General features: G+C 32.7%; 4 protein-coding genes across 9 annotated transcripts in view; 2 read left to right on the forward strand and 2 right to left on the reverse strand.

Annotated features, from left to right (window-relative positions):
- Window positions 1–12,101, forward strand: part of LOC130894686 (hormone receptor 4) — a 53,380-nt gene extending 41,279 nt beyond the window's left edge. For 2 of the 4 annotated variants that reach the window (XM_057801617.1, XM_057801616.1), the window contains exons 4-9: window positions 2,704–2,914; window positions 2,975–4,065; window positions 8,792–9,411; window positions 10,098–10,290; window positions 10,866–11,005; window positions 11,062–11,399. In XM_057801617.1, coding sequence (XP_057657600.1) covers window positions 2,704–2,914; window positions 2,975–4,065; window positions 8,792–9,411; window positions 10,098–10,290; window positions 10,866–11,005; window positions 11,062–11,142 — 2,336 coding nt within the window. In that variant the 3' untranslated portion in view covers window positions 11,143–11,399. Of the gene's footprint in view, window positions 1–2,680; window positions 2,915–2,974; window positions 4,066–8,791; window positions 9,412–10,097; window positions 10,291–10,865; window positions 11,006–11,061 lie in introns of all 4 variants that reach the window. The other 2 variants (XM_057801618.1, XM_057801619.1) reach the window with 2 other exon arrangements.
- The window catches only part of LOC130894687 (opsin, ultraviolet-sensitive-like), a 67,538-nt gene extending 51,583 nt beyond the window's left edge, over window positions 1–15,955 (reverse strand). The window contains exon 1 of the mRNA XM_057801620.1: window positions 15,185–15,955. The gene's annotated coding sequence lies outside the window, so the exon portion shown is untranslated. The remainder of the gene's footprint in view (window positions 1–15,184) is intronic.
- A 1,356-nt stretch (window positions 15,956–17,311) lies between these two features.
- On the forward strand, window positions 17,312–18,369 carry LOC130894690 (uncharacterized). 2 transcript variants are annotated; one of them, XM_057801623.1, is made up of 4 exons: window positions 17,312–17,505; window positions 17,556–17,681; window positions 17,730–17,930; window positions 17,989–18,369. In XM_057801623.1, exons 1-4 carry the CDS (start codon window positions 17,465–17,467, stop codon window positions 18,326–18,328), a joined length of 708 nt encoding a protein of 235 aa, XP_057657606.1. In that variant the 5' UTR covers window positions 17,312–17,464; the 3' UTR covers window positions 18,329–18,369. The 2 variants fall into 2 exon arrangements, with proteins under 2 accessions (XP_057657606.1, XP_057657607.1); XM_057801624.1 differs by lacking the exon at window positions 17,556–17,681.
- Window positions 18,370–19,663: 1,294 nt separating this feature from the next.
- On the reverse strand, window positions 19,664–24,376 carry LOC130894688 (E3 ubiquitin-protein ligase MARCHF3-like). Of its 2 annotated transcripts, XM_057801621.1 has the most exons (6): window positions 24,099–24,376; window positions 23,563–23,721; window positions 22,192–22,400; window positions 21,948–22,138; window positions 19,963–20,177; window positions 19,664–19,909 (listed from the first exon to the last, which is right to left on the reverse strand). In XM_057801621.1, the coding sequence occupies exons 1-6, from the start codon at window positions 24,295–24,297 to the stop codon at window positions 19,734–19,736; spliced, it is 1,149 nt and encodes a 382-aa protein (XP_057657604.1). In that variant the 5' UTR covers window positions 24,298–24,376; the 3' UTR covers window positions 19,664–19,733. The 2 variants fall into 2 exon arrangements, with proteins under 2 accessions (XP_057657604.1, XP_057657605.1); XM_057801622.1 differs by lacking the exon at window positions 23,563–23,721.
- Window positions 24,377–24,799: the final 423 nt, after the last annotated feature.

The raw sequence follows: 24,799 nt of genomic DNA on the forward strand, positions 1-24,799 counted from the left end.
GCTTTAGATCGTTCGCAGTTTCGATATATCGAGGCCCGTAAGCAAAAGTTAGGTTATGTCAAGTCGCAACGAGTTTTTACCGAAATTTTGTATCCTTCGATCAATTTTATGATGGTAGAGGCCGCGCGACCGTTTAGGGGAGTTGTTTTTGGTAGAAAATCTCAAATTTAGTTAGGAAATTGTTGGTTGCCACCAGCACAAATCGAAAACAAGATGGAGGCTGTTTGTGGTGAATTGAAAATTGGCGACTGCGTCGCATTTTCGGCGAAAGTGGCGTCGAATCCATTCGACGGGTGGTGAAATTACGATCCTACATCCAAAAGGGGTGTCAGCGACCGTACCAAGTCAAAAAAAACCACCAAAATAGTTGTTTCTACGATATTTTGGTGGATGCGAAGCACGCTGGGGGGAATTTAAGGATATTGCGGAGATGGGGGTGAGAAAATGGAAAAAAGTCGCTTAGCAGGACGCAAGCAAGAAGCAAAAGGATCCACAAAAACCGTTAAGGGCGGCAATCATCCGCAAAGCCGAAATATATACAGGGTGTCTCACGACGAGTTGAAACTATCTGTATATATGGAAAAATATTTATAGTAGAATCATGAAAATTTCTACGTTTGGGTTTTCGAATATGATCTTTCTAACTAAAATATTTTCAAAGATGGCCGACTTCCGGTTCTACCGGAAATGGACTGTAACTTTGTTATTTCAAATAAAACACCCCGTATATTAATACATTTTTGAAATCTACGTAAAATTTCAATATACTTTTGTCTAAAAACTTTTTTCGAAAAATGCATATTTTTTGAGTTATTAATTTTTTTGTAAAAAATTTGACCCTTACAAATTATTTTTTTACGATAATACCTTTGAAAATACGAAAATGATTTTTGTTCGGTTGCTTTTAACAAGGTTAGACGTATTTGAATCTATGTACAAAAATGTTTCATTCTATACAGGGTGTGTGTAAAATATGTGCAAAGTTTAACTTCATAAATATCAAATTTTTTTATTTTTTTAAATAGATCCAGTTAATATCTGGAGAACTGTTAGGTTTATATATAGGAAACTTACCTTATTTTTTACCCTTGAATGCATTTAAATAGAAAAAACCGGGTGGTTCTATTTAAAAAAATAAAAAAATTTGATATTTATAAAGTTAAACTTTGAACACTTTTTATACACACCTTGTATAAAATATAAAATTTTTCAACATACATTCAAATACGTCTAACCTTGCTAAAAGCCACTGAATAAAAACTATTTTCATATCTTTAAGGGTAGCATCGTAATAAAATAATTTATAGGGGTCTGCAAGGCTCAAATTTTTTACAAAAAAATTAATAACTCAAAAATTATGAATTTTTCGAAAAAAGTTTTTAGATAAAAGTATACTGAAATTTTACGTAGATTTCAAAAATGTATTAATATACAGGGTGTTCTATTTAAAATAACAAAGTTACAGTCGACTTCCAGTAGAACCGGTAGTCGGCCATCTTTGAAAATATCTGGATAATGGTAAGGTTTAGGTATAGAAAAGTATACGTGGATATGTTTTATTTTTCACCCTTGAATCCATGAAATTCGAAAAAACCGGGTGGTTCTATTTAAAAAAATAAAAAAATTTGATATTTATGAAGTTAAACTTTGATTACTTTTTATATACGCCCTGTATAGAATGAAACATTTTTAAACATAGATTCAAATACGTCTAACCTTGTTAAAAGCTAATGAATGAGAATCATTTTCATATCTTTAAGGGTAGCATCGTAATAAAATAATTTGCAAGGGTCAAATTTTTTACAAAAAAATTAATAACTCGAAAAATATGCATTTTTCGAAAAAAGTTTTTAGACAAAAGTATATTGAAATTTTACGTAGATTTCAAAAATGTATTAATATACGGGGTGTTTTAGTTGAAATAACAAAGTTACAGTCCATTTCCGGTAGAACCGGAAGTCGGCCATCTTTGAATATATTTTAGTTGAAAAGATCGTATTCGAAAACCCAAACGTAGAAATTTTCATGATTCTGCTATAAATATTTTACCATATACAGGTAGTTTTAAGTCGTCGTGGGACATCCTGTATATATACAATATTTTGACACTGCTATGGTATTCTTCCAATTGATTTGGAGGAATCGAATGAACACCTTTGAACTCAGTAGATTACTCCCAAGATTTTCTAAGACAATTATAGAAAAAAAAAAGACGCGGCAAAATCAGCGTCCGCTTCATGTCAAATGTTTCTGACAGACCAGGAGCGTTTTGCAAAGTCAGTGTACAGACGTTCTGAAAAGTGTGTGGAAACGACAGGAGTAAATGTTGAAATTACAGTTTTTTTTTCATGTTAGGCTTAGATTTCATGAACGAACAACTAATTTTCGTACCGAGTACAAAGACAAAGACTTTTCCATTGTTTGAAGCGCGTTTCGAATATCGCAACAAAGACATCGACCGCCAAACGAGCGAATCGAATCAGACTTTAAGCATGCGCCGGGATATTTGGTCGGAAACTTCCAAAATGATTAGCGAAAGGCTTACTGAATTCACAAATTAACAATTAATTAACTACGCCGTAATTTTCTAATCTCTGCTCGCCATAATCAATCGACCACCCAGTCACCGCTTATTGACAACAACTTAGAGTAGGCAGCCATCAGCAAACTTTGCTTCTAGGCAATGTCTCTGTCCGCTTCTAGGCGAATCTGTCGCCGATACAAGCACCTCGTCGCCCGATCTCCTGAGTCCATCGTCCCCGAAAATGACCGACGCCGTTCTCAATCCCCCGAGCCCCGATTCCACGCCGCTTCAACTCCACCACCCAGAACCGACGCTCGAAAAAGTACCGAACCGACTAGAAGAATCCGGCGTCTTCGATGGAGGCGGCGGAGGGACCCCGAGCGTCATCAAGTAAGCTACAACGGAATATCAAATAGAAAAAAATGTATAATTTTCAATAATCCTGTTTAGATCTCTTCCGGTTATAAGATCGCACAGTCCGCCGGTACGACCCCAACCGCAATTCAGTCCCTCGCAACCGCCCCGACCGCACAGTTCGCCCGGTCGTCCGGCAAATATCAGCCCCCGCACCAGTCCGGTGATCAGACACGCCCCGCTATTTCCGCCGACGGTGGCGTCCGCCCAAGAACCCACGTCGTCGGTTTCGTCTCGAAGCGTCATCATCAGTCAACAGCAACCGACTCAAAACCCGCAATTATGGTTGAAACATTCGAGAATAAACGGCGTCAAACCCGAGTTGATCGGAGGGACGTTCGGAGTGAAAACCGAATTAATCGGGGGTAATTTCAACGTTAAACCCGAATTAATCGGCGGAAATTACGTCGGCGCGCCCGTAGACGTCAAACCCCCCGGTAGTCCGATGAGTAGAAGCGGTCCAGTGCGACAAACGCCTACCGTGATCATGGGAGAGGCGGGCGGAGTTCGTACGATGATCTGGTCGCAGCCTTCGTCGCCCGCAAACGACCCGCAGCTTCATCCGACCACCTCCAATTGGCCCCAAGTGAGCAACACCGACGAGAGCGCGGCGCAGCTCCTGCTGAATCTCGGCCAAGACCGACTGCGCCCCGCCAGTAGAAACGTGGTGTCGTCGCCGTCGCCGACGTCCCAATTCGCCGGAGGATCGCCTTTGAACATGGAGCGATTGTGGGCCGGCGACGTGCGGCAGTTGCCGATCGGTCAGCAGACCCAAGCCCTCAATCTCACCGCGCCCCCGCCGGGGGTTGTGCCCTCGATGTACGGCCAGAGCGACGTGAAACCCTGTCCGAACGTGGAGGCCGCGCCGGGCGAGCACGCCGAACAACAACAACAAGAAGAAGAAGAACAGCCGATGATTTGTATGATATGCGAAGACAAAGCGACGGGGTTGCACTACGGAATAATCACTTGCGAGGGTTGCAAAGGGTTTTTTAAACGGACTGTACAAAATAGGAGGGTGTATACTTGTGTGGCGGACGGGAATTGTGAAATAACCAAAGCGCAAAGGAATAGGTGTCAGTATTGCAGATTTAAAAAGTGTATAGAACAAGGAATGGTACTACAAGGTACGTTATATTCAAATTCCGATTTATTATTTTTTTTTTTTTTTCATTCGTAATTCTACGTTAAATTCTTATAAATATCGATCGACAAAGTTTTTAATGATTGTCGAATCTATATTTAATCTTAATATGTTTCAAATTTTGTTATTTATCGTGTATTCTATGTCTCGAATGTAGTTCTATGTTTTTAAGCATCTGTCAATTCGATAAAACCACCGAAACGACGTCATAGTTCTATGGAAACGTTCTTTTGTATGTTTTTAGTTCGAAAACACAGTTCTATGGACACGATTCGTGTTAGACATTGTTCCATGGTGTATTGAAGTAGCCTTCGGATATACAGTTCTATGGAAGCGTTCTTTTGTATGTTTTTAACTCGAAGACACAGTTCTATGGACACGATTTGTTATATTCACATTCCGATATTTTATTTCTTTACTTCATTCGAAAACCGACAAAAAACTCGTAATTCTATATTAAATTCTTGTAAATATCGATCGACAAAGTTTTTAATGGTTGCCAATTCTATATTTAATCTTAATATGTTTCAAATTTTGTTATTTATCGTGTATTCTATGTCTCGAATGTAGTTCTATGTTTTTAAGCATCTGTCAATTCGATAAAACCACCGAAACGACGTCATAGTTCTATGGAAACGTTCTTTTGTATGTTTTTAGTTCGAAAACACAGTTCTATGGACACGATTCGTGTTAGACATTGTTCCATGGTGTATTGAAGTAGCCTTCGGATATACAGTTCTATGGAAGCGTTCTTTTGTATGTTTTTAACTCGAAAACACAGTTCTATGGACACGATTTGTTATATTCACATTCCGATATTTTATTTCTTTACTTCATTCGAAAACCGACAAAAAACTCGTAATTCTATATTAAATTCTTGTAAATATCGATCGACAAAGTTTTTAATGGTTGCCAATTCTATATTTAATCTTAATATGTTTCAAATTTTGTTATTTATCATGTATTCTATGTCTCGAATGTAGTTCTATGTTTTTAAGCATCTGTCAATTCAATAATACCACCGAAACGACGTCATAGTTCTATGGAAACGTTCTTTTGTATGTTTTTAACTCGAAAATACAGTTCTATGAACACGATTTGTTATATTCACATTCCGATATTTTATTTCTTCTTTATTTCATTCGAAAATCGACAAAAAACTCGTAATTCTACATTAAATTCTTGTAAATATCGATCGACAAAGTTTTTAATGGCTGTCGATTCTATATTTAATCTTAATATGTTTCAAATTTTGTTATTTATCGTGTATTCTATGTCTCGAATGTAGTTCTATGTTTTTAAGCATCTGTCAATTCGATAAAACCACCGAAACGACGTCATAGTTCTATGGAAACGTTCTTTTGTATGTTTTTAGTTCGAAAACACAGTTCTATGGACACGATTCGTGTTAGACATTGTTCCATGGTGTATTGAAGTAGCCTTCGGATATACAGTTCTATGGAAGCGTTCTTTTGTATGTTTTTAACTCGAAAACACAGTTCTATGGACACGATTTGTTATATTCACATTCCGATATTTTATTTCTTTACTTCATTCGAAAACCGACAAAAAACTCGTAATTCTATATTAAATTCTTGTAAATATCGATCGACAAAGTTTTTAATGGTTGCCAATTCTATATTTAATCTTAATATGTTTCAAATTTTGTTATTTATCATGTATTCTATGTCTCGAATGTAGTTCTATGTTTTTAAGCATCTGTCAATTCAATAATACCACCGAAACGACGTCATAGTTCTATGGAAACGTTCTTTTGTATGTTTTTAACTCGAAAATACAGTTCTATGAACACGATTTGTTATATTCACATTCCGATATTTTATTTCTTCTTTATTTCATTCGAAAATCGACAAAAAACTCGTAATTCTACATTAAATTCTTGTAAATATCGATCGACAAAGTTTTTAATGGCTGTCGATTCTATATTTAATCTTAATATGTTTCAAATTTTGTTATTTATCGTGTATTCTATGTCTCGAATGTAGTTCTATGTTTTTAAGCATCTGTCAATTCGATAAAACCACCGAAACGACGTCATAGTTCTATGGAAACGTTCTTTTGTATGTTTTTAGTTCGAAAACACAGTTCTATGGACACGATTCGTGTTAGACATTGTTCCATGGTGTATTGAAGTAGCCTTCGGATATACAGTTCTATGGAAGCGTTCTTTTGTATGTTTTTAACTCGAAAACACAGTTCTATGGACACGATTTGTTATATTCACATTCCGATATTTTATTTCTTTACTTCATTCGAAAACCGACAAAAAACTCGTAATTCTATATTAAATTCTTGTAAATATCGATCGACAAAGTTTTTAATGGTTGCCAATTCTATATTTAATCTTAATATGTTTCAAATTTTGTTATTTATCATGTATTCTATGTCTCGAATGTAGTTCTATGTTTTTAAGCATCTGTCAATTCAATAATACCACCGAAACGACGTCATAGTTCTATGGAAACGTTCTTTTGTATGTTTTTAACTCGAAAATACAGTTCTATGAACACGATTTGTTATATTCACATTCCGATATTTTATTTCTTCTTTATTTCATTCGAAAATCGACAAAAAACTCGTAATTCTACATTAAATTCTTGTAAATATCGATCGACAAAGTTTTTAATGGCTGTCGATTCTATATTTAATCTTAATATGTTTCAAATTTTGTTATTTATCGTGTATTCTATGTCTCGAATGTAGTTCTATGTTTTTAAGCATCTGTCAATTCGATAAAACCACCGAAACGACGTCATAGTTCTATGGAAACGTTCTTTTGTATGTTTTTAGTTCGAAAACACAGTTCTATGGACACGATTCGTGTTAGACATTGTTCCATGGTGTATTGAAGTAGCCTTCGGATATACAGTTCTATGGAAGCGTTCTTTTGTATGTTTTTAACTCGAAAACACAGTTCTATGGACACGATTTGTGTTAAGCTTTGTTCTATGGTGTATTAAACTATTGAATCGTTCTTTTTTATCTTCAATGTCAAACTAAATGGTTCTATGTCAGCTGTCTTCCTTTTTAATTGTATTTTCTTTAAAAATAGCTTCAAAGTAATTGTCAATTCCCTGTCATTAACGTCATCGAATATATAGTTCTTTGGAAGCGTTCTTTTGTATGTTTTTAACTCGAAAACACAGTTCTATGGACACGATTTGTTATATTCACATTCCGATATTTTATTTCTTCTTTATTTCATTCGAAAATCGACAAAAAACTCGTAATTCTACATTAAATTCTTGTAAATATCGATCGACAAAGTTTTTAATGGCTGTCGATTCTATATTTAATCTTAATATGTTTCAAATTTTGTTATTTATCGTGTATTCTATGTCTCGAATGTAGTTCTATGTTTTTAAGCATCTGTCAATTCGATAAAACCACCGAAACGACGTCATAGTTCTATGGAAACGTTCTTTTGTATGTTTTTAACTCGAAAACACAGTTCTATGGACACGATTCGTGTTAGACATTGTTCCATGGTGTATTGAAGTAGCCTTCGGATATACAGTTCTATGGAAGCGTTCTTTTGTATGTTTTTAACTCGAAAACACAGTTCTATGGACACGATTTGTGTTAAGCTTTGTTCTATGGTGTATTAAACTATTGAATCGTTCTTTTTTATCTTCAATGTCAAACTAAATGGTTCTATGTCAGCTGTCTTCCTTTTTAATTGTATTTTCTTTAAAAATAGCTTCAAAGTAATTGTCAATTCCCTGTCATTAACGTCATCGAATATATAGTTCTTTGGAAGCGTTCTTTTGTATGTTTTTAACTCGAAAACACAGTTCTATGGACACGATTTGTTATATTCACATTCCGATATTTTATTTCTTTATTTCATTCGAAAACCGACAAAAAACTCGTAATTATACGTTAAATTCTTGTAAATATCGATCGACAAAGTTTTTAATGGCTGCCAATTCTATATTTAATCTTAATATGTTTCAAATTTTGTTATTTATCATGTATTCTATGTCTCGAATGTAGTTCTATGTTTTTAAGCATCTGTCAATTCGATAAAACCACCGAAACGACGTCATAGTTCTATGGAAACGTTCTTTTGTATGTTTTTAACTCGAAAACACAGTTCTATGGACACGATTTGTGTTAAGCTTTGTTCTATGGTGTATTAAACTATTGAATCGTTCTTTTTTATCTTCAATGTCAAACTAAATGGTTCTATGTCAGCTGTCTTCCTTTTTAATTGTATTTTATTTAAAAATAGCTTCAAAGTAATTGTCAATTCCCTGTCATTAACGTCATCGAATATATAGTTCTATGGAAGCGTTCTGTTTCATGTTTTCATCCAAAAAGATAATTCTACGTACAATGTTCGATGTTAGGATTAGTTCTTTGTTCCAAATTGTTATTAAATAGCTGTCAATTGAATAATATCACCGAAATGTCGTCGTCGGATATACAGTTCTATGGAATCGATAGATTTTATGTTTCTAAATCGAAAATTAGTCGTTTAGAACCGTTCCGCGTTATGTGTAACGTCAAAATATACAAAAATTATATAAATAAATCATTTCAAATCACTCAACAGTCGATAGGAAAGTTTGAGGTTAGATTTACTTGCATTTACGCTGTCAAAACGCGATGGTGCCGCAACAGGTATCGGTATACCACCGATTCCGACCCCCCAATTAATCTGATACGCCCCGTTTTATTTGTAGCCGTTAGAGAAGATCGAATGCCGGGAGGGCGCAACAGCGGCGCCGTTTACAACCTGTACAAAGTTAAATATAAAAAACACAAAAAACCGTCGGCCAAACAACAAACGAAACCGATCGACAAAAACTTACTCGGCCATCAATTCAAAACGGAACCGCCGCCCGGCATCCCCTCCAATCTAGTGAACGGCACCATCTTGAAAACCGCCCTGACCAATCCCAGCGAAGTGATCCGTCTGCGGCAGCGGCTGGACAGCGCGGTGTCGTCGTCGCGCGACCGAAATTTCTCCGTCGAATATTCCCTATCGATGATAAAAACACTCATAGACTGTGATGAATTCCAAGACATCGCCACGTTGCAAAACCTCGACGAACTCCTCGACCACAATACGGACCTGAGCGAAAAGTTGTGCAACATCGGCGATTCGATCGTTTACAAATTGGTGCAATGGACAAAGAGGTTGCCCTTTTATCTGGAACTGCCCGTCGAGGTGCACACCAGACTTTTGACGCACAAATGGCACGAGTTGTTGGTGTTGACCACGTCCGCCTACCAAGCCATCCACAAAGTCGCCACCGAGCAAATGACCACCACCTTCATCGAACCGGATTTCTCCCAGGAGGTAAATATCTCGATTTATCATCGAAGAGCGGAAAATTTTTACCATTCCCACGCCCAATACTTCTTATCAAACCTTAAGTCACCCAAATCCGTTTCCGTTCAAAATCAATCTAGAAAGTTTCGATCGTTTTGACCGTCCCCGATGCCAGGACTTTCCTGCCTTCCAGAACCAGCCTAGAGCCCAACGTTTCGGCCGATACGGCTTGTACGCCAACCGTGCTATCCTCCACGTTCCCTCGCTTATTCATTGGTGTCCTCCAAGTCTTATTTGGTCGCTTTTCGCACGGCCGCTTTCTCTATGGTCGGTCCCAGATGACTTCTAGGATCGTCGTTGATGCCCATGGTGTGCAGATGGCGTCTTAATTCACTCGCCGATTCCTCCGGCACAACCTTTGCGGTTCGTACGGCAGCTCTCGAGCAGATTTAGAAGCCTGCTCCGACCAAACCGTTCCTCGTGTCTACCAGATCCATTATTCGGCGTAGCGGGTTTGTAGTCGCCGCAATCGATTCGGCCTACAGTTCCTCGTGGACGTTCAGCCTGTAGGTCGTCCGCACAGCTTCGAATTGTGTCGGTAGATCCGGCAGAACTTCGATCGGTCAATTTTCGAAAAATTTACCCCCCTAGAATCCGCTCTTCGTTTAGTTTTAGTCCGATTAACAAAATTCTATGGATTGATTTCGATTTAGGTGGAATCGAATTTGTGCACGCTCCAAAATTGTCTGATTTCGATGATGGGTAGAGAAATAACGATCGAGCAGCTCCGCCAGGACGTGGGTCTGATGATCGAGAGGATCACCCACGTAACTTTGATGTTTAGGCAGATCAAGTTAACTATGGAAGAATATGTGTGCCTTAAAGTAATTACGATGTTGAATCAAGGTGAGTTTTTTCTATATTTTATATAGGACAAACATAATTGAACATTTCGATTTAACGCAATCATCACGAATGTTTTGTTTTATCGAAAATTTTTCGTTTTTTTGAGCGTTTTTTCGACATTTATCGTTTAGTCGATTCGAATAAAGCGAAATAATTGTAAAGGTCCGCGTTAATGCCTTTTTGGCGACCATTATTTCGGACCAATACTAAATTTTGGCGATGCGAGGTTCGTGGATGGATAATCCTTTGGATCCAAAGGATTATTCATCCCTCGTGTCGAATAAATCGCGTAGTTTCATTTCCTGCTGGTATTGTGGATCAGTCGACGGTTTTTGGCGCGAAAAAATCGCTTTCTATTGCCGTAAAAACGGCGGGAATCGGCGGAGGGCGGTTCTTCAATTTTCCGCAACTAATTTAGCGAACAGGACCCGCCGAAACGGCGTGATGCCCCAAAAGAAAGTTGATAGAAGATACCGGCGAAGCGAAATGGGGATTAGAGGGTGAAATATCGGCGATATATACGGGGGGCGTCGATAAAAGTCGGTTGTCATTGTTTGATTATGTGATTATTATAGCGAAACCTGCCAGTAGTTCGGGACCCAGTGAATTGGAAACGATCCACGAAAGATACATGACTTGCCTGCGCGTTTACACGCAACACATGTACCCTCAACAGACGACGAGATTCCAAGACCTTCTAGTTAGACTGCCGGAAGTGAGTTTGATTTCCGCGGTCCCACGCTCGTATTTAACCGACCTTTGACGTTTCAGATCCAATCGGCCGCCTCGCTTCTGCTAGAAAGCAAAATGTTTTACGTTCCTTTCCTTTTGAATTCGGCGATTCAAAGGTAGTATCGAAACGACGCCGGTCCCTCGGCCAGCGGCCCGTCGCCTCCCCCCTAGCTGAATTCCCGAGATTTATTTATGAAGTAGACAAACAAATTTTTGTATATAATCGAAATAAATCGAATGTAGAGAACCAAAAAACAAAAAAAAAATGATATTCTTGTTATCGGTTAAAATGATACCTAATGATGATGTGGTGAAAAGCGTCGAAACGTCGTTTTGAAATGACTAATTAAGGTTTACGCTCAGAGAATAACAGACTGACAGGGGACGTGTATTATACGAAACTCTTTTTTTATATATATATACATATATATACAATTTTTTTATATTGAAGAAAATTTTTATCTGCTGTCCATTTCGCTGAGCCTAAATCGGACTCAAGTACAGATCAATCGCTTTTATTTTACGAATAACGACTCGACCGGACCTCGTATATTCGATTTCCTCCAAAATTCGAAAAAAAAATCATCGATTTCGTAAATTGTTGAAATTTCAGTATAAAATTTTTTATTCAATTTCGAATCCACCCCGTATATAGTTGTTTTACGCTTGAATAGTTGTTTAATCGTGACAATATTTTATTTAAAAAAAAATATTTGAATCAACCTATGGTAAATAATTATTTTTTAACCACCCTGTATATTAAAACTTGTTACAATTTTGATGTCTGCGAGAAAAACGTTTCAATAGATCGCATTATCAATTTTAGATATTTTGATAATAATAAAATTTCGTTCGCTATTGACTGGCCTACTTTTTTAACCATGGGCGTTCATAATTTTTTTTCGAAGGGGTTTATTTATTCAAAAAAAATTCATCAGATACTATAAGATGAATCGTCGTGTTTATAATTTCTTTCAAATCACTCTGTATATCATTTTTAACACTCTTAAAGAATTATTTTTGAACTATCCTGTATATTATTCTATCTAATAAAAAATTCATTATTTGTTCCAACAGACAACTTAAAATGTCCATTGATTATTCGGATCTATATTCACTCTAGACTGGCCTATTTTTTAACCACGGGCGTTCATAATTTTTTTAAGAAGAGGTTTATTTATCGAAAAAAATTCATCATACACTATAAAATGAATCGTCGTATTTATAATTTCGTTCAAATCACTCTGTATATAATTTTTAACGCTTCAAGAATTCTTTTTGAACTACCCTGTATATTATTCTATCTAATAAAAAATTCATTATTTGTTCCAACAGACAACTTAAAATGTCCATTGATTATTCGGATTTATATTCTCTCTAGACTGGCCTATTTTTTAACCACGGGCGTTCATAATTTTTTTACGAAGGGGTTTATTTATCGAAAAAAATTCATCATACACTATAAAATGAATCGTCGTATTTATAATTTCGTTCAAATCACTCTGTATATAATTTTTAACGCTTCAAGAATTCTTTTTGAACTACCCTGTATATTATTCTATCTAATAAAAAATTCATTATTTGTTCCAACAGACAACTTAAAATGTCCATTGATTATTCGGATTTATATTCTCTCTAGACTGGCCTATTTTTTAACCACGGGCGTTCATAATTTTTTTACGAAGGGGTTTATTTATCCAAAAAAAATTCATCAGATGCTATAAAATTAATCATCGTGTTTATAATTTCGTTCAAATCACTCTGTATATAATTTTTAACACTCTAAGAATTCTTTTTGAACTATCCTGTATATTATTCTGTCTAATAAAAAATTCATTATTTGTTCCAACAAACAACTTAAAATGTCCATTGATTATTCGCATTTATATTCTCTCTAGACTGGCCTATTTTTTAACCACGGGCGTTCATAATTTTTTTACGAAGGGGTTTATTTATCCAAAAAAAATTCATCATATACTTTAAAATTAATCATCGTGTTTATAATTTCTTTCAAATCACTCTGTATATAATTTGTAACACTCTTAAAGAATTATTTTTGAACTATCCTGTATATTATTCTATCTAATAAAAAATTCATTATTTGTTCCAACAGACAACTTAAAACGTCAATTAATTATTCGGATTTATATTCACTCTAGACTGGCCTATTTTTTAACCATGGGCGTCCGAAACAAATTTTTAAGGGGTTTATTTATTCATGATACATTAAAATATAATTGAAAATCATTAGTTTGAAAATTCTTCCTGGATATCCCTGTATATTATTGTTGTTATTAGTGTATTTCAACGAAAAAAACATTTTAATAGATCGCAGTATCAACTTTAAATGTCAATCAATATCATTCCGATTTCGTTCACTATTGACTGGCCTATTTATTTTAACCATAGGCGTCTCAAGAAAATTTTGCATATAACGGAATTATCGCAAAATTGACATTGACATTCTGAGAATTATTTTTAAATTACCCTGTATATTATTGTTGTTCTTAATAGATTTCAACGAAAAAACATTTGAATAGATCGCAATATCAACTTTAAATGTCAATCAATATCATTCCGATTTCGTTCATTGTTGACGGGCCTATTTTTTCAACCATAGGCGTCCGGAGAAAATTTTTGAAGGATTTATAAATGGCGAAATTATCGGAAAATATAGAATAAAGTAATTTTTACGCGTTTGGTCTGTACTTGAGTATAAAAAAACAGAATATGTAAAAGAAAAAACACGAAAAATTGTGTACGGAAATAACCGCTACATAAGTCTGAGTAAGTTGCCTTCTATTTGTGGTAAAAAAAAGTTACGTCGTATTTTCAACTAATACTTTTGATTTCTATAAGTCTATCAAAAGTTTTTGAATAATTTACTCGATTTTAGATCATTTTTAAAACCATTTTTAAATTAATTAATTATCATATTTTTTATCTACTCGCTATACTCGATTTTTTTGTATATATTTTCTAAAAAATTACGTTTTCATGACGAACGTTGTCTAAACGTTTAAAAAATAGTTTTTGGTTTATTTAAAAATGGTTCTAAACTAAAATTTCTATACAAAAATTATTTATATAAAAACACCCAGTAATCAACAGACTTTCTAGTTCGATTTCCCTGCTTCTTTTCACCCCTATTTATACTTTACTTCCCCCTATAACTTTTTCATAGTTATTTTCTTCTTCTTTCTTATCCTATTCCTCTTTCTGTCTATTAGTTTTCTTATAATCATACTGTAACTTCATTCATTCATTTCTTCTTCTTTCTAGTTCGATTTCCCTGCTTCTTTTCACCCTTATTTATACTTTACTTCCCCCTATAACTTTTTCCTAGTTATTTTCTTCTTCTTTCTCTATTACTTTTCTTATTATTATACTGTAGCTTCATTCATTCATTTCTTCTTCTTTCTAGTTCGATTTCCCTGCTTCTTTTCACCCCTATTTATACTTTACTTCCCCCTATAACTTTTTCCTAGTTATTTTCTTCTTCTTTCTCTATTACTTTTCTTATTATTATACTGTAGCTTCATTCATTCATTCATTTCTTCTTCTTTCTAGTTCGATTTCCCTGCTCCTCTTCACCCCTATTTATACTTTACTTCCCCCTATAACTTTTTCCTAGTTATTTTCTTCTTCTTTCCTTTCCTATTCCTCTTTTTGTCTATTAGTTTTCGTTTAATCATACTGTAGCTTCATTCATTCATTTATTCTTCTTTCTAGTTCGATTTCCCTGCTACTTTTCACCCCTATTTACACTTCACCTCCCCCTATAACTTTCTCATAGTTATTTTCTTTTTCCTTCTCTATTACTTTTCTTATTATTATACTGTAACTATATTCCTATCAGTTTTCTTCTTTCTCAATCAAATTTTCTGCTTTTTTTAGTTTTATTAGTACTTGACTTTCCCTTATAACTTTTTGATTGTTGCATTTTCATTTTTCACATCCGTCCAATTTATTTCTTATAATAAATTGATTAAGAAACCGTATTAAATTAATCCTACTTAGTTTTAACTGAATTTTAATTATTATCACTGCCAGACGTCAAACTACACACTGCCTTTAGAATATCTCACCAAATATGAAATATCCTATCGAAGTATATCTATATTAAATCCTGCTAACAATTATTAAATATAAGAATACTCACGTAAAGATTTATCAACGTTAATTCTAGTTTAGAAACACATTTTCCACCAACATCCTGTTAATAGATTGTAAATACGGCGTAATTTAAATTACTTCACGAAATATCTTATATATTTACATTAGAAAATATATTGAATAAATGTATCTATGAGATAATTTTTGTTTCTGGTGATGTGGACACCAAAATTTCATTTGTAAAAAGTTTATTCCAATATTTTTATTTGTGGTTATGTTCATAGCGAGTAAATAGCTTTGTTCGCGGGTTAAATTCCGAACTAATACATGCGTATTTTAACGTCTTCGTGGTTCGTTCATCTCTATATTTTAATAACAGTTCCGTGTTCATGGATCACATCGATTCGGATTGTTATCGATTGGTAATACGTAATACGAAAGTTTATTTACCTGATTTTTAACGTTTTATTGATAAATTGAAAAATTGATAAGCAAAATTTACTTGTCGTGCGGGGATTCGAGATGTAACAAAATCATAAAATCGAATACAACGATTCTGAATTTCGAAGGAACTGTATAATCGATTGTGATCCGCGAACAAAGCTACAATAATACACTACCACTACACCATCACTGATTTTATCTGTCAAAACGCGCGTTAGTTATTATAAATGTAGTCTAGTGTGTACAATACTCTGAATGTACTCGTTTTGAATGTTATCACAAATATACAGGGTTAAAGAAGTCTTAAACTTGTTCTATTTTAAATTCTATATTTCCTTATGATAGAGGAAGATGAATGTAGAGATTTTCTCTAAGCTGAAATTTTATTGTTGTGTCCATATAATTACCATATTCTACAGTATGTAATGACTGCCAATTTTGTACGTAAGTTACCAGTGCAACCAAGTATGTGTACAAATATCGTCGTTCCTTTTTTTGAGACTATTAACCTTTTCATGTGTACATTATATAAAAAAAATATATACAATTTGTTTATATTTATTTTGATTAACAGTATATGTTTTTGTACAAAAAGAAATATTATAGTTGTACTTATTAATTTGCGCAAGAACTAAAATCATTACCTGTTAAATTGTTAACTAAAAATGATTTCAAACGCTCTGTATATTTTTTTCTAGGTTAATTTATGATTTTTTTTTTCCGATTTTTTTTGTTCTTTGAAGAATACCATATGAATTATATTCAAATGCCAGTTTTAGATCTAAATATTTTATTTTATTGGTGATATTTAAATGGATTTAGTTGATTGTGCAAATAAAAAATTTTATGATTACCTGATGTCTATTGTACATCGTTTTGAGTTACCGTTATTTCTGTTAATTAACATAAGGTTATCTGAGCTTGTTTATTAGAAAATAAAAAAGATTATTATTATATATTGTATTTTACTTTCCTTTTCCAAAAACAAAATGTATTTTCGTCGTTTTCCTAGGAAGATACATCAAAATGTGTGATTATCAACAAAAACAAACAGGATCTTATTAACACGGTCCAATTTTGAGAAATTTTTAAACAAATTACACTACGAGAAATCATTTCTAACTCTTTTTAAACAAAAACCACTTACATTAGTTATAATAAACAAAAATTAATAAAAACTAGACATATATGTCAAGATTTTTGACATTTGTGGGATAACGTCAACGTCAAAGAAAATCCTGGCTAATATTCCAGTACACATATTTATTCTTGTCACTTTTGAAAAAGTGAAATGTCACAAGTGACAAATTTACTAACAGATTGTATAAATAATAACTATTCATGTCCACTTTAAAATTACCGAAATTGTAAACACGATTTTCTGCTAAAAGACTAACAAAATCCCAATTTCTGAACCCATAGATAAAATGAGAATTGTTTGGATAATGTTAATAGTTCAATATTAGCATAATAGTTATAAACACAAGTACTGATATATGACTTCAAAGTACTAGCTAGCGTATTTTGTAACAAATCATCATCATAAAATTGCTGATATGAATTGAAACGTCAAAACAAATCTTAGAACTCACTTTTATAATTCGAAGCAAAGATTCAACTATAAGTGTGAATTTATATAAACGAACGCGAACCGAATAGTGAGATAGAAATAAAGTGGATTGCCGAACGATTCATACAATCAGAATCAATAGATTTATATAGTCGAACGCTGTATATGACGTTGACATAAATGATTTGATTCTTATAACCTGTACTTGTCAAAGAAACTCGTAAACTTTGTAAACAACAAGGGGTGTATATATCTGTAATATTTCGATTTATTTTTAATAAATATCATCTAGTTTGATAATTTATCTTTAAAATGGAAAGTTTAGAGTATTATAAATCCCTAATTACAGAAAAGTAAGTAATATTAAGTTGTTTTAAATAAGTTTGTCAAATGTGTCTTTTAGTGAAGTTATTAACGCTCTTATTAAAGAAAGTAAAATGAGAGAAGGAGAAATAGAAAAATCGAGAATTAGACCGAATCTTCAATTCTTCCAACGCACAGTTTCAAATTTGGTTTCCTCTAATAATAGGTATAATTGATGTACTCTAAATCTGGTTAAGATTAATTTCATCATTAGAATTGCAGTAAATCAAGAGAAGATTAGGGCGAAAGAAAAGGTGAAAGACAATATTTGTAGGCGTCGAAAAGTCGTAAAAAGGAAAAAAATGCACATTGATTACATTAAGGAAATTCTAAATAATCCAATAGAGTTTGTGAAAACTTCAAAAGATAAATGTACAAGTTTTAGGAGTAGGGATGAAAAAATAGTAATAGCAAGGTAAGTTTTTAATATTATAAATAATTTAGTGAATTAATTCAGGATTTTAATATTTCAGTCCTAGTCGGGAACAAAATAAAACTATATTTGGCAAAAAAAGTCGTAAACAACTTCCTCAAAAAGATTCTAATCGAAGTACTAGTTATTCTCCAAAACCACATAAAAAGTACGATTCTTACAGTAGCAGTAGTTCTAATTCAATGTGTTCATCAAAATTTGAAAAACAAAGTAATTCCACGTCATCTTGTAGTGGTAATAACGAGACCAAAAGTTTTTCAAAATCGAAAAAACAGTTTAATAGATTAGACAACAGTGTAATAACTCTATCTTCCACTAGTAGCGGTTCCAGTACTGATTCTGAGTTAGATAATTGTATCATAATTGAAGACTCGTCTTAGTAAAATAGCAGTAAGAATATATTTATTTCTAATAAAATAATTTATTTTTATTTGGTTTTTTATTTCTTAGACCCTTTTATATGTTTTTGTCGTTATTCGTATTTTTTACTCACTTTAAAATCTATTTTTCGATCAAAAAAGGCAATTTAACAATAAAATCATTTTTATTTACCTGAAAATCTTACAAAATATTATGATACGAGGTGTGATCAAAACATTCATTTGTAAATAAGACGTTTTTTTCTACTCTGAGTAATTCGGAGTAGTGTCAAAACTACTCTTTTATGACAGATATGAATTGAGCAATCTAACGAATTGTCAAAAATCAGTTGATGCCCATTCAAAAATGGCCGGCGTAGGGTGAACAAATGCTTTTGATCTAAGTTTAAAACTGCTATTAAAGGGTTGCTACGAAAAAAGTGCGAAATTTACCCCCGGAAAGTAGCTTCATAGTTTTTATATCACTATGCAGTGTAAATATGATCTGAAACGCAAGTATATTGGAAAATTAGTAGGATTCTGACTAAGGCTCTTTGAATCTAAAGGCAAGGGGTTAACTCCACTTAAAGCTTTAAGTTTGTTTATGTCCTTGTACCTTTCAACGGCCACTGGGTTATCAATGTGCAACTTACTTTAATTAACGTCAGAAAAAAAACCCGTGATTCTAGCACAAAATTAGTACAAATGTTTTTAATTGCTTGACATCTTACTTGCAAAGTAATTTGTAAAAAAATGCAAAAATACTCGGTTTTAGATGTATTAGTTTCACTGAAATAAAATCTATTTCTTAACACCATAAAACAATTCAAAACAACTCTCAGTACAAGAAAAACTAATACAAGAAAGTGTATTATTTATCCCACGGCCGTCTGATTCACGTAGATCAGCTGTTTTCTTAGATAGCCTAATTCGATGGCAAAAAACTATCAAATAGGTGATAGTAGTTGTTTCCCATTTGTCTATGTTTACACTACACTCACCCTATTTTTAACAATATGTCAGAGTGTAAAGTACGTTCATTTCGTTGATTCTATTCTTTTCACGTATTATCATTGATAAACTTGTACAGATTTTTTTTTTCCATGAAGAAACAACGATAAATTAACACACGCAATTGTTTTAGAACTAACAAAAGTAGCTTAATTTTTTATGACTAATCGAAATGTCATGTATTTCCACGCATACTTTTGAAAGTTAATACTTCATAAACGTCATATGGATTTGACAATGGTAGTGCCATCTGTGTGTCAGCCGCACGACTTATTGATTGATGTTATACGTGAAATCAACGTTATATCGTCAATTTTCTATTATTTACTGTAAATAAAAAACCAATAACAATATTCATATAGTCTTTTTATTCAAATGATAAACTTCTGAGTATAAATGGACTTAAGTATTGATATTACGACACCCTTTCTTTATTACTTCTCCTTTTACCCTTTATAGGCCTCATTTTAATAGCTGGTAAAATAACTTTCACAGTTGTAGTATTATTATACCATTCCCTCCAAGCTTCCGCGTGTTTTTGACAAGTGTATAGTAACCAAGAAGAATATGTGAAATCTATGGCAGCCATACCTAGAAGGTGTTGAATATAAATCCCCCTGTAATAATTATTGACGATAATTTACCGAAAACAGCCGAAAACGCCAATATATGCGACGAAATCGTCCCGGTTTTGACGATGTTAGCTTTGACCAATGTTTCGCACATCATCATTAATACGTAAGTTGATGCCACAGCCGTTGGTGTATATAAAGTTAAAGCAAGCAAATCGTACATTATTTCTTTTTTACGAGGACCTGGTTCTTTCATATAAGCGTATATTGAACCCAAAATACTGTATCTAGAAATCACACCCATTTCGGAAAAAAAATTCAACGCTATAGATGAAACTCATATTTGATCGATGAAATTTAGATTTTTTGGTAATGTGTCATCAATTAGCGAAAATCTTATCTTCACAAAGAGATATGAGTCGCCCAGCTGCGAACTGAATACGAGGATGATCCCAGAAGTACCTGGCCTAACCTAGAGATACATAACCTAACCAAAGTTTCGGTTTTTAGATACATTTTGTTGAAAAGTTTGAATACTTGATGTATTTTTTCATAATAAAGAGTCATTTTCGATTCTCTGCTCGTTAATTGATGATTTACACAAAGAAAAAATTATATTATCATTATATTTAGGGTGAAACTTGAAAATTTTGAATTTTAGTTACATTTTGTTGAATATTTTGATTATTTGATGTATTTTTTCATAATAAAGAGTTATTTTCGGTTCTCTGTTCGTTAATTGATGATATACACTAAGAAAAAATTATATTATCTTTATATATAGGGTGAAACTTGAAAATTTTGACTTTTAGATAAATTTTGTTGAAAATTTTAAATAACTGACGTATTTTTTCATAATAAAGAGTTATTTTCGGTTTTCTGATCGTTATTTGATGATTTACAGTAAGAAAAAATTATATTATCATTATATATAGGGTGACACTTGAAAATTTTGACTTTCGAGATACATTTTGTTGAATATTTTGAATATTTGACCTATTTTTTCATAATAAAGAGTTATTTTCGGTTCTCCGCTCGTTAATTGATGATTTACCCTAAGAAAAAATTATATTATATTTATATATAGGGTGAAACTTAAAAATTTCTGCTATTCAAATACATTTTGTTGAGAATTTTGATAATTTGATGCCTTTTTTCATAATTAGTGTCAATTTCGGATTTTTGTTCGTTATTTAACGTTTTACAATGAAAACATAAACAATATTATCCTTATATACAGGGTTGAATACGAAAATTTTGGTTTTTAGATCTATTTCGTTGAAAATTTGATGTCTTTTCTTAAAATAAAGAGTAATTCTCGGTTTTTTGCTCGTTATTTGATGATTAACACTAATTAAAAGATATATTATCCTTACATATATGGTGGAACATAAAAATTTTGGCTTTTAAATACATTTTGTTGAAAATTTTAAAAATTTGACGTCTATTTTTAATATTAAGAGTAATTTTCCAGTTTTTGTTCGTTATTTAACATTTTACAATGAAAATAAAACATATATCTTTGTAAACAGGGTGAAATAAGAAAATTTAATTTTTTAGATTTATTTTGTTAAAAATTTTGGAAATTTCATATCATTCTCATAATAAAAAGAAATTTTCAGTTTTTTACTCGTTATTTGACTATCTTCATGAAGAAAAAACAATATTATCCTCGTATACACGGCGAAATATGCAAATTTCCGTTTTAGATACATTTTTATTAAATTTCGAAAATTTGATGTCTTTTTATTACATTTTTGTTTTTATTATTAGACGTTCTACATAAAGAAAAAACATCAATTTTTTAATATACATACCGGGTGTGATGTAACAAATTAAACTTTGTTTTTAATTTTACTGAAATTATCTTTGCTCGTTTTACTAAGTATAACTCTGTACAATTCTCAATGATGCGTTCCTTGTTTGTAAGCCAATTATAGTTTTATAAACTGATAACATTGTCGCTATTTGATGACCAGCATTATACTGATTCAGTCAAATGGAATGGGAAAGTATCACAGAAAGAACCCTTACAGAAAAACTTGACAGACCCTTACCTAGGTCTTCTTTCGATTTTATAATGGTGCATACATAATTCGCAGTAGCTATGTTGTGAATCTTTAAGCCACCTCTCCAAACATTTCAAATGCACCAAAGCCACGGTTCCTCTACACCTACAAGGCATAAGCAGATCGTCCAAGCTTTCGCCGCCATGACATATCCGGCACATGTGATCAGTCGAACTAGACTAAAATTCGCGATTAAAAATATTTCTCGCAAGATTCAATTCACGTTACTCACGCTCGAATCTAATAACGATACGTAAATATCATTGGAATGTGTATTTAATTTATTCTCGTGAGCTTTACTTCTAGCTGTTACTAACGGTAATGGTAAAAATTTTCTAGCTTCGAATAAGTTGTTTTGAGATCTATTATTGGCGTTATCTTCCATTTCGTCTGTTGGTTTCGTATTCAAAAGTTCGAAGCTATCCTCGGAATTGCAGCCTTCTACACATAAATAAGTTTGAGATAAGGTTCAATTTGGCTATGAATAAGGGTGTTGGAGTAAAAAGCCGTAATTTTTACACTGATTAGCAAGTAAAATTGGGTCTCGACAGGCATTTTTCCAATTCCAACTATTATTAATTAATTTTGACTATTGCAATAACGAATTTGTTACCTGGTGCATTGTTTCGTTTAATAAAGTGCAAATAATTAAATTAAAACAAATAGTTTTCACGGCATTTTAGTCTCCACACCCTTACATATAAAATATGACATTTATAAATGTCAAATGTCTACTTTGAAATTAATTCACTTTCAATATTTTTATTGCGTTCTTTTGTATACTTAAAAGCACGTGTATGTAGATTTCAAGTTGTCATTATTAGATCATCGAGCAAACCAAAAACCATATATATATATATATATATATATATATATATATATATATATATATATATATATATATAAAATACTCCAAATCACATAAATAAAAAACATTATTCTGTCTATCCTATACCACGGAATATATATTAACATTAATTCTGTGCCTGATCTGTCAATAGTTCTATGAACATACAAATAGAACAATTGACTGTTCGTATGAAGTAAACGAACGCACTGATTGACTATTCCGTTCTTTTACTAGAGACTTGTTCCCTGATCAGCTAATTCGATAACAAAAATCATCGAATTCAGCTGTTGTATCTGTCAAATGTTACTATTTACTAATGTCATGATCAGCTGTTCAACGGTGTTTAAAGTATAAACAAAGGGATTCTTATATCCAAAACAATTATTTTTTTTAAATAATTCATTAATATGTTTTATAATTTTTGTTGTGTCTTTAATTGTGGGATGAGGGAAAAAGTGATAATAGTGTTAAAACACAAACATGAATTGCAACGTTAATAAGAAAAGGTTTGATTAAAAATAAATTGATGCATATACAAATTTACTGAAAAAACTATATCAAGGCGAGTAAATAAATAATACATCATTAATTTTGTTATAAAAAGAATATATCATGAAAAATCATTTTATTAAAATTCTCATTCATGAAAATAAAAAAGAAACTATAAAAAATATTAAGTCCCAACAGTATTCTTATTTATTGAAGACATTATATGACGAGAAAATATTGTTCACTAAGATACCTGTTACTTACCGTACATACAAGAATTAGAGGAGCAAGTGCTTTTGGAAAATAAACCAACGTTTGATGATATTTGTAAATAAGCTTCTCCGGAATCTTTTTCTGCTTCTTTTTTATCTACGATATCTTGATACTTTGACAGAATATTACTGTTAATACCTTGGCTGGTACCTAGATGATAAATTGTGTACGCTGACAATTGACATTTCTACTTTGTGAATTGTGAAAAATGTAACTTATTATTAGTACTAATAGTGCTATAAATCAAATAGCACATTGTAGTTGTTTTATATGCAATTAAATTCGTACCCCTATAATACGAATATAACCATGAAAATTTACTGTCTATTGATCTTGACACAGAACAAAAATTCATTCTGTGAATCTTAACGTCTATGTGAAATAATTTTTATCAGGGACGGAATCATTTGATTTGGATTAAAAATTGTTTGATGATTTTTATATTTATATTTAAATACAGAAGGTGAATCGAGAAATTTTGGGTCAGTTTTAACGAAATTATATTGAAACTAAATGCGCTTACTCACTAGGTTTTTCTTCTTTCAACTCCGTACAACTCACACTTCCCTTAATTGACTTGTAGCGGTGGGGTGATATCAGAAATATTCTAGAATTTTCAGGATCGAGTTGATCCAAATGAGGTGCGCTTAAATTCAATAAACTCGCGGTGGATTCACTGAATATTATGGTAATGCACAAATCCTTTCGTTTCTCTACATTTCTCATACTATTTTTAATGAAAATGAACTTGAATTTTGAAATGAAATGACGGGACTACGCACAATTTGACATTTATAAAAGCAACATTGACAGTTACTTTCCATATTTTAAAAATCACTACAATAAATTCGGCAACGTTGTAAACGCTATAAGTCAGCCATTTTGTCGTGAGATGCAATGTCTGCGTTTCACTTGTGTGTAAATAATTTATTAAATCGATCGATTTTTTAAGAAATGAATATTTCTTATTATAAAAAATTACACAAAACGCTGATATTAATAAAAGTTTCAATGTATATAATGCATTATTTCCTTTGAAGTAAATGTGACGTCTCTGTTAGTTTGGGCCACCTTATAAATCGCTGATATGAAGTTGGATAACGTATGTCTTAGATTACAAAAGTCGTACGTCAGTTGGGATGATTCGATTCAAAGTCTGCTCCGAGACGAACCGAATGTTTCCGAGGTATCTATATTCTTTTAATGTCATTTTTTCGTAGTACGCAAG

This window comes from Diorhabda carinulata, chromosome 6 (genome assembly GCF_026250575.1).
Source record: "Diorhabda carinulata isolate Delta chromosome 6, icDioCari1.1, whole genome shotgun sequence".
Lineage (NCBI taxonomy): Eukaryota > Metazoa > Arthropoda > Insecta > Coleoptera > Chrysomelidae > Diorhabda > Diorhabda carinulata.

Excerpts from the sequence above, each read along its gene's own strand:
- LOC130894690 (XM_057801623.1), top strand. The coding sequence starts at position 17,465 with ATGGAAAGTTTAGAGTATTATAAATCCCTAATTACAGAAAA. Across the intron at positions 17,682-17,729 it reads TTGGTTTCCTCTAATAATAG|AATTGCAGTAAATCAAGAGA; the intron begins GTATAATTGATG and ends TTTCATCATTAG. Across the intron at positions 17,931-17,988 it reads GAAAAAATAGTAATAGCAAG|TCCTAGTCGGGAACAAAATA; the intron begins GTAAGTTTTTAA and ends TTAATATTTCAG.
- LOC130894688 (XM_057801621.1), bottom strand. The coding sequence starts at position 24,297 with ATGAGAAATGTAGAGAAACGAAAGGATTTGTGCATTACCATAATATTC. Across the intron at positions 22,401-23,562 it reads CTCTAATTCTTGTATGTACG|AAGGCTGCAATTCCGAGGAT; the intron begins GTAAGTAACAGG and ends ATTTATGTGTAG. Across the intron at positions 19,910-19,962 it reads GGCGTTTTCGGCTGTTTTCG|GTATGGCTGCCATAGATTTC; the intron begins GTAAATTATCGT and ends AACACCTTCTAG.